Genomic DNA, 10046 nt, shown 5'->3' with positions numbered 1-10046 from the left:
TTAGAAAATAAAGGGACAAATTAATGAGTGTTGTGCACAAGCGCCTTATGGGTGCGTAAAAATGTAGGAATAGTGAAATGGCATGGATTGGTGCAGATAAGGGGGTGAATACTGAATAGTAAAGATGTCACTTCGAATGGGGCCACCATGTGAAATTTTGTGATTTGTGAATCGATGAATACTACCACCATTACTCTCTCTCTCTCTCATTTTCATCTTAGATGGCTAGCTGAGAGTGAGAGTCTCATTCATATTCATTCATCCATACTTTTTACGTCCCATCACCAAGCGCTCCTCTCCTTCCTCTCTCTCTCCCCTAAAACCCTCTCTTTCTCACGCAGAACCAGCACAAAAAAAAATTAAAAAACACACCCAGAACCTTTCCCGTGAAAAAGATCCACAGGAACACCCCCTCCGGAGCTGATCATACCCAATAATATTCAACCCTCACATGGAGAGACGGAGAGAGAGAGGTAGCAAGCACTAATTAGCTTAGCTTATTACAACACCATATATACCCAATACCTATATAATTAGCTTACAATTCAAAAAAAAAAAAAAACACACAAAACCCAGCTATGGATTCAGCTTCAGGTGGCACCGGTCCATCCGACCCGACCAGCGGCGAGGGTCCGTCATCGGGAACCGGGTCAACAAGCCACCAGCAGCAGCCCGAGGCCTCATCCTCCCCAGCCCCGCCGCCGAGTCGGTACGAGTCGCAGAAGCGTCGCGACTGGAACACCTTCTTACAGTACTTGAAGAACCACAAGCCGCCTCTAACTTTGGCTCGGTGCAGCGGCGCGCACGTGATCGAGTTCCTCAAGTACCTGGACCAGTTCGGGAAGACCAAGGTCCACGTCTCCGGGTGCCCCTATTTTGGGCACCCAAACCCGCCCGCCCCCTGCGCCTGCCCGCTGAAGCAGGCCTGGGGCAGCCTCGACGCTCTCATCGGGCGGCTCCGGGCCGCCTACGAAGAGAACGGCGGGCGACCCGAGTCGAACCCGTTCGGGGCGCGGGCGGTCCGGATTTATTTGCGGGAGGTGAGGGAGGGCCAGGCCAAGGCCAGGGGGATTCCTTATGAGAAGAAGAAGCGGAAAAGGCCCGCGGCTGCGGTTACGGCCACCGCGGTTGTTGGGAATGTGTCGGTGGGGCCTAGTCAAGGGGTTGTTGGTGGTGCTAGTGTCGGTGATGGCGGTGCTGCTGCTGCTGCTGCTGATGGCGGTGTTGCTTCAACTACTACTGCTGCTACTAGTACTGCAGTATAGGTTCACTAATTTCTCTCCTCCTTTTCTTTTTTCTTTTTTCCCAAACTTTATATAATTAATATCTCTGTTTTTAATTAATTGTGATTATGAGGTATGTATATCAGGCGATTCCTCGTATAATTGGATCGACCCAATGAACAAAATTTTAGAAATTTCCATCTTCGGATTTTGAGGATCCTCCTACTAGCTAGTTTGCAAGCCAAGCATGCATCAATACCAAACACTCATTAGTCATTTCAATCTGACTTGTTAAATCATAATAGTTAAGTACATACACAATTTTTGCTTGCTTAATTCGTTCTTTGTCTTTACCTTAATAATTTTGGAGTTTGGACAAATCAAGCAGAACCAGAAGAATCTAGTATCTCCAAGCCCTGCTCATCCTCTTCCTCTAATTCAAAAGACAATTCGCTGACTAAATCAAGACATCATTGCTGCTGTAAATGATAGTGATATCCTTTAAACAATAAATCCAATTAATTAACAATATTATTTGGATTTTGGGTTTATTTAATCTTCTGAATTATTTACTTATTTGGTTAGTATATAATGTGGGGAGGGTGAGGTGTTTATAAGTGGGAATAGGGCAACGCAATACGCATGTAATATGTATACTAAACAGAGACAATATTGAATATCTGGTCCCGGGTTGTTGATGATGAGGTAGCTCTGCTGCTGCTGCTGCTGCTGGGCTCAATCTATGTAAATGTATGTATGTATATATCACACAGTATCTGTCACAGATGCCCACGTGCGCTTTTGATTCACTTCTTTTTTGCACTTTCAGTTTCAGGTGCTCCCCGCCCCTTTATATCTCTTCAAAGGGCTCCTCTTTAAGATTTGTTTTCAGATTTCTTTTAAGATTATTATTTGGGCTTTCTTGCTTGGTATTTGGATTCCGAGATTTAACTCTCTCCCTCTCTCTCTCTCTCTCTCTCTCTCATGAAAACAACATTTCTTTCTGTGAGATAACAACAAACAACAAAAAGATGTAATATGGGGTACAAGCATCAATGAGAGAAGAAAAAAATAATCCCTTGTGATTGCTGCTCTTATTTTATTTAGAGTAATCTCCACCTCAGTGTGAAAACGACTAGTAGCCAACCCTTTATTTGTTTCCATTCTTTTGCAATGATATATATCTTATTATTATATGTCTGACAATTATGATATTCTATTTTGTTATAATAGCATAGACCCACCAGTACTCGATCACTCAAAAACAAAACCCATTTCTGGATTTCAAAATTAGACGCATATGCATATCCAATGGAAATGTCATGATGCCACATTTATTGTCCTACTATGATATGGTATGATGTTCTCAAACTAATATTTTTGGTATTCTTTTATTTTTTTGTTCGGTTTTCTTTTCCCCTACTCTTTTTCTTTTTCTTATTATAAACAATATTGATCATATATATATACTTGTGCACTTAGCAGGTGCTTTCACTTTCTGGCTTTTTGAAGAATCACAATTGCGATGGTCGATCACTCTTTTTTCACTTACTGTTTTCCCTTTTGTTTTCTCTTCTTCTTCGTCTTCTTCTCTTCATATACCGAGTAGTTAATCCATATTTGTCAAGGGAAAATAAGAAGACTTACAAAGTTTTAATCCCTAGAATGAAACGAATTATATTTAAGAGTACTACTATTAGGAGGACTCTCTATTTTGATTAATCCAACCCCGTTTTCTATTCCAAAAATATTCTTAAGGGGTGTCCTCAACTTAAATTTTATTGGATTTTAAAAGTCTAATGAAATTTAGGTGTCCTCAACTGAAATTTTAATGGATTCCTATAAAATGTAGGTGTCTTAAAAAAGTCATGGATTTTATTAAATGAAGAATTTTAATGGATTTGGATGGATTTGAATGTATTTTCACACATAACAAATTTCATGAGAATTCTACCTAATTTTCTTGAATTTTGATGGATTCTATGAATTTTAAAATTTATTAAACTCCTTTAAAATCTGAGTTGAGAACATCCCCTAATTTGTTTTTCTTAATTTGGTTTGCTATGAATGCTAGGTGATGATCATGGGTTAGCAACACCCCATGGCTTGTTGTTATCATGCAAGTCGTGACGAATCATGGAGATCTCTTGTCCCCAAATTTTTTGTCCCCTCTTATAGATTTTGAGGGTTTTTTCTTAATTCTTGTTTTATTAAAAAAAATATATATATTTTTTTAATATGTGAAAGAGGACGGGGAAGGATCGAGGATTTGGGAATAAGAGATCTCTACCCTCCACTAAGGAGCTAAAGGGGTCAATTGACTCCTGAAAACAAATATTTTATTTTAGACTGTAGGTGTTCGATCCTTAATACTAGAAGTGATTGATGTGTTTATAAAGAAATGGGAGGAGTAAATTTTTTTTTCCATCTTTGCATGTGTCCATTAGTAAAATTTATGAGTACGCCATTTACATAGAGGGCGCAGCGTAATGTTTTTTTTTTTTTTTTTTTTTTTTTTCCGGCGTTGCCAATTGCCATAGTTATCCAACTAAGATTTTGTTGTCCTTTTAGATAATTTTATGGGACGGAAATTTATAATTAGAAATTAAATCAAAATTGGTAGAAGGGTACTAGAAATTACAGTGAGAGGAAAAAAGAAAGAAAAAGATGTTAAATTAAATCTGTAATTGGTTTGATGATATGGGGATGCTACAGTAGATGGGGCAGAGAATTCTGAGCGGAATTGAAGTGCAAAAGGAGCAATGTCACGAGAATTTTGATTTTAAAAAGAGAAAGCACTTGGCATGCAGCTTCTGAATTATGATCAGTTTCTTTCCTTGTTTTGTCGTTAACTCGTTATACATATTCGCATTCATATATGAATTAATAGAATTATGATATAGCAGGCTCCTTCTGTTGAGGTATACCTTAACTTATTTATGTTGAGGTATACCCTGTTAGGGCCCACACGAGTCGTTTTGTGTCGATCCGAACCGTTCAATTTTTACATCTCCATAGATAGATCATCCTTGCAAAAAATTAGCCAAATCGGAAATCATTTGCCTATCTAACTTTGATCAAATAAATGGACGAACCAAGTATTTTCGATGAAACCGTCCATTTGTTTTATCAAAGTTAGATAAGCAAATGGTTTCCGATTTGGCTAATTTTTTGCAAGGATGATCTATCAATGAAGATGATCCTTGCGAACGGTTCGGATCGACACAAAACGACTCGTGTGGACCCCAATAAGTTCATACCTCAACATAAATAAGTTGAGGTATACCTCACAAAAGGAGCCTGTATGATATAGACTATATAGTTGTCCTTTCTCAGCCTGTCAGCCATGCTAATTTATAAAAGACTTCATTTATTTTGAGGGAGAGAGGGCCAGACTTTGGCTTGGCTCGGTGTGGGGTGAGCTTTCTTTATGCAGCTGCACCGAATGGTCATGTCCATCACCACTCAGCCAGTAGTCGGCAGAAGTGTCATATATATATATATATATAATTGACGTCGTATATATATAGAAGATTAATAGTTATCCCACCTGTGTATCAAATTATCCTTTAAATAAAAAAATTTGTAACTTAAGTATCAAACTTTAAAATTAAGTTAATGTAAGTCAATTTCTTAGTGTTTTATTCAAATTTTCGTTTAAAATATGTCACACATATTTGTATTAGGGATTAATACCATTTTGTTCCCCAGACTATTACACTTGTATCAGTTTGCTCCCCAGACTTCTAATTTGAAAAATTAAAGACTCTGACTTTTTCAATTTTGCCAATTGAGGTTCTTTTGTCAATTTACACATTTTTTATCCAAATCTTTGAGGGCAAAATGGTCCCTTCCAATTAGATCTTATCATTTTTTCCTCATGCATCATTTTTCCTCTTTTATTTCTTGCTAAATTTTGCTTGATCATCTCGACATTTTAGATGAAAAATGTATAAATTGACGGAATAACCTTAATTGGCAAAATTGAAAAAGTCAGGGTCCTTAATTTTCCAAATTAGAAGTCTGGGGAGCAAACTGATACATGTGTAATAGTCTGGGGAGCAAAATGACATTAATCCCTTTGTATTAAGGTAGAAGAGAGTGTTAGAGTGTCTTAATATATCATGCTTTAGTTGTGCCTTGATGACATGAATTTTTCATATAATTATAGAATTTAAATTTGTTAAATACAACTCATAATTATAGTTGTTGGATAACCTAATTAGATGCAGGAGCGGAACCAAACACTTGACTGGCCCAGCCAAGAATTCTGCTAAAAAAATAGTGATTATATATATATATGTATATCATATAGAAGTTCAGTAACTATAGAAGTTAAGTCAATTAATGACTTATATAATACTTTTTACTTTTAATATTAATAAAATTTCCTTGTACTGTTGAGGTTTTTTTTTTTTAAGTTTCTGTATAAATATTTATGTGTATTTTTTTTACTAGAGAAAAATTGTTAAGAGATTTAGCCCATCCGAGTTTTAAATCTTGATTTTGCCACTGGTTTGGATGAGTTGTAGAATTACTCAAAATGTTATATTTATGTAACGTGAGTTCATAATTATTTGTTCTGTAAGTTTTTTTAAAATTTTATCTACTCTTTTTTAAAATCTTACAAAATTTAAATTAAATTATAAATTTTTGAAAGTATTTAATTGTATTTAATGTAGAGTATGTCGTAGGTGATGTATATGTTTAGCCCGTTCTCTGTGATCATATTGGGCTCCAATCCAAAGCAGGCACCCACATGCCCTTGTTTATAGATATAAGGCACAAAACCATACGGACAATACGGTAACACGTGAGGCGTTGTCGTAACATGCACCAATTTGCATATGTGTATTTACCGCTTTCATTATTTTTTGGGTGAACATATATCACATGCACTTTGCTATTATATATTCAATAATGCTAAGTATACTATATTTTAGTACTATTTTGTGTATCAATTTTTTAATAAAGGTGAAATTTACTAGTATTGGTGAGTGAACGCTTCTTAACAAGATTAGTACATATAGTATTGTCCTTGGATGCCATAGTGGGTGAGCAAAAATAAATTAGAGAACATCAAGTTAGAGGCCATATGGTATATACGAGAAAACATAAAAGCACGTTCAATAATATTTTTGCTCACAATATCACTTCATGGGTACTCATTCAAGAATAATACTTGATAACCTGTATGGGTGGCTCAATGTAAAAAATGGAGCAAAAAGTGAGCAATAAATTTAAACATTTTTAGTTCAAGTTCTTATAAATACAAAAATAACTGAGTTTACTAAAATACTTACGAATGAGTATACATATCCAAGATTTACTTTCAGACCTTATACATGTAAAACTTACATAAATTACATAATATGCGTTTTGTACTTTTGTAAATGATTGTAAATATTCAAAACTTGTAAGAAGGTGGAAATTGACTTTTTGGGTGTGTAATAAGATTGCTAACTACTTTGGAAACGCCCGGCCAAAGTCTAACATTCTTCAATTGATAACTACAGGAGCCAACACTTGGCGACTTCCTTTTGGTCTAATACTCTGGGGGATAATAATTGATTAATTAATATGATATCTACAATCACAAGTCACAACAACACAATACCATACTAACCACGCGTACAAACAAAATATGCAAAAATTTATGTGCATTCTATTCAAGTGACAAGAGGTAGGTACAAAGAATTATTTGTATAGTTGACCCTTTCTGTTATACATTACTCATGATAATATCTTACATCAAGTTGTGTAATTATTTTTTATTTTTGTTCTACGCAACTATTCAGGCCTTTGCATGAAGTGTTTAGCAAGTCTTTGTATTTTAATTATATTAAAACGGATTCAATTTCGGCCAAAAAAAAAAAATCAGATTCAATTTCTGGCCAAATCTATCATAATTTTTCACTCTTTCTCCATCACCAACTTAGATTCACTCACTAGCTTTTTTTTTTGTGCCATTGAGAAACTTCATTAAAAGAAAGGAAACCAAGTAGGGCACAACAGACAAAGAACATAATGACAAGAGCATACTGAAAATCAGACAAAACAAAAGCACTAGCTTAAATCTTTGCATGCATCTTATAACAAATATAAGAAATGTGGTTGGCATCAAATTTAAAATTAAACACCTGCACGTACTTTTCTTTATTGGTAAATCTGCCCCATGTTTTACTACTTGAACCAAGATTCGGAGGTAGATTAAAATATTGAGCTTAGGTACCTCATGTTTGAAAAAATTGTAAAAATAATATTTACCAATTTTAAAGGAGTTTCTTAGCTACCCATACATGAAGACAAAAAACGAGAACCAAGTAACCAACCAATAAGATTTGTGGATGAGGCTTGAAAAGAAAAAGGAAAAATCATGAAGTTTTTATTGTTTAGAGGTAATTATATAAATAGTTCACTTATTATTCGTTAAATCTCGTTTTAGTTTATAATTTTTTTTAAGTGCCATATTAGTCTATGAATTGTTAGGAGTGTTTCATTTTTATCCAAATAAGGCAAAATTAGATAATTTTGCCCCTCAGTTTTGTACCAATGAGTTGACTTTGAAGAATAAAATTGTCTATTTTGGACAAAAAAGAAACACATCAGACAATTTATGCACTACTATAAAACTTAAAAAATGTTGTGGATCAAAATAAAACTTAGCTAATAATAAGTGGACAATTTCTATAATTTTTTATGTTGTTTAATACTATAGTGGTTAGAGTATAAACCAAAATTTGTGCAGGGGATCGACATAATCAACAAGTATTAAACTAATGAAAGCAATTCTTACACAAAAATAATTAATAATAATGATTATGAAAGCAAAAACAAAAAAGTTTCCAAAATTGGATGACGTCATGGTGTTCTAGAAGAGAATCGGCATATCGAATTACTTATTGGATTTGTGTGGCAGCTTTAAATTCCCACTTCCTTAGTTCCTTTATGATTATCTTGTTGATATTATAATATCTTTAATTAGCAAAAAAGGTTTATAATATTATTATCCACAAAAGATATAATTATATAATATTATAATATCTTTTTTGTAAATATATATTTATAATATTTAAGAACTACACCGGTGATTGATGGTAAAAGGTTAGAGTATACAAAAGGTTTATGAATGATTTGTCCACACTCCACACAAAATTATTATTTACTTTTCGAAAAAGCCAAAGGAAAACTGCGTCCATTAACTTTCTTTAATGTCTGTACCCTTCTGCGACTGTTTTTTTTTTGGTAAAGTATGATATCATATTAGGATTGAATTAATATTTGATGTTTTTTTTTATCAATAATTAATATTTGATGTCGATATGCAAATAATGCAAGTAGTGTGTAATAATAATTATATATTACATTATATCTTAATCCAATATCTTAATTTACACGGTGGATTAATTACTAATTAGATAGATGATCTTACACACTATGCTAATGGAATTTGTCTAATCCTTACACTCCAAATGTAATTTTTATCCAATTACATTACAATTTGTTTGTCTTGTCCATTTCATAACAGGATTTTCCTTTTATTAATTTTTTTTTGAATAATGCTATACTTACCACATTTCTTATACCACATTCTTATACCATCTCACGTGTCATTACTTTATTGGACATAGTTTTTCTTTTTCTTTTTGGGTTTTTCTTTTTATTTTTTATTATCCAATGTATGAATGCCATGTAAGTTGCCACATAAGGTGGTATGAAATTATGGTATAAAAATGTGGTATATCTAGCACTACTGTTTTTTTTTTTCTAAATATGGGAGGTCATGGTCTCAACTCTCATGGCTAGAATAAAATAAATGTTTCATTATTCGAAATATCAGATGTACACAATAAATCCTTAAAAATAAATCAGGATAAATTAAATATGCAGCTTATTTTTAAGCATTTTAACATACATAATCTACTGTGCCCTCCCTCGTGTGGCTTTTCATTTTGGTGTCATTTTTAAACTACTACTCTCTTAACGCTTGTATTTTGTTAGCATAAATAATAAAATACAGTTGTTTCTACTATTACAACAATTTACACATACCATTAAGGGATTAAAATATTTGTAACAAACTACATGTTTAATTGAAAAATGTATCATGTATAATTGTAATATGGTCGTAATTAACTTACATGTTATAATATGGATGGATGACAAGTTTATATTTGTAGAGAATAATATTAATAATATTTATCCATATCATAACACAACACAAACACAGAGTAATTACACTAATATTACAGTTATACAAAACAATTACCGGTTTAATTGAATTGTTCTGCCACGCAGTGTAGCATGTGATAGGCACATACCCACCCGATTTTTTCTCACTTTGGAGAGCAGGCATATCCGCATATAGGAAATTAGGAATTGGGAAACAGTGGGTGGCTGAAGCCAGAAAAGCCAAAGCAGTGGGTAGTAGAAGAATAAAGATGCCAAGATACGACTCTCCAGGGTCCAATGGATGTACTGATCATAGTCTGATATATTCATGGGTCCCTCCCTCACAACTTGGTTTGACAAACTGTAGTTTGAGTCTCCGACAAGATATATCAACCGTAGATTTCTTCACAGACACTATGTCCTATCCATGCCTTCTGATCGAGCTTTGGATACCTCCCTAAATCAACAACCATATATATATAAATTGAATTTCAAATCAAACTCACTTAAAACTGGCTTTATGTTGCTGTAACTTAGAGAACAAGGAAAAGTCTAATGGGATTGGTAGGACATGCTTGCAGCACTGGTAGTGTCTGACCAGTGGCAGTAGAAGACAAATTCAAAGGAGCAACTAAGAGTGGTAAATGTTTG

General features: G+C 34.1%; 1 protein-coding gene across 1 annotated transcript; it reads left to right on the top strand.

The window, feature by feature from the left end:
* The first annotated feature begins 247 nt into the window (after positions 1–247).
* LSH5 (LIGHT-DEPENDENT SHORT HYPOCOTYLS-like protein (DUF640)) lies at positions 248–2052 on the top strand. The gene has a single exon (XM_086236667.1). It carries the CDS (start codon positions 579–581, stop codon positions 1263–1265), a length of 687 nt encoding a protein of 228 aa, XP_086092793.1. The 5' UTR covers positions 248–578; the 3' UTR covers positions 1266–2052.
* The last annotated feature ends 7994 nt before the right edge of the window (positions 2053–10046 follow it).

The sequence above is a fragment of the Dryas octopetala genome, chromosome 1 (genome assembly GCF_963921425.1).
Source record: "Dryas octopetala chromosome 1, drDryOcto1.1, whole genome shotgun sequence".
In the NCBI taxonomy this organism is placed as follows: Eukaryota; Viridiplantae; Streptophyta; class Magnoliopsida; order Rosales; family Rosaceae; genus Dryas; species Dryas octopetala.
Note: the sequence above shows the minus strand (reverse complement) of the source record. Positions and strands in the feature narration are given on the sequence as shown.

Excerpts from the sequence above, each read along its gene's own strand:
- LSH5 (XM_086236667.1), top strand. The coding sequence starts at position 579 with ATGGATTCAGCTTCAGGTGGCACCGGTCCATCCGACCCGACCAGCGGC.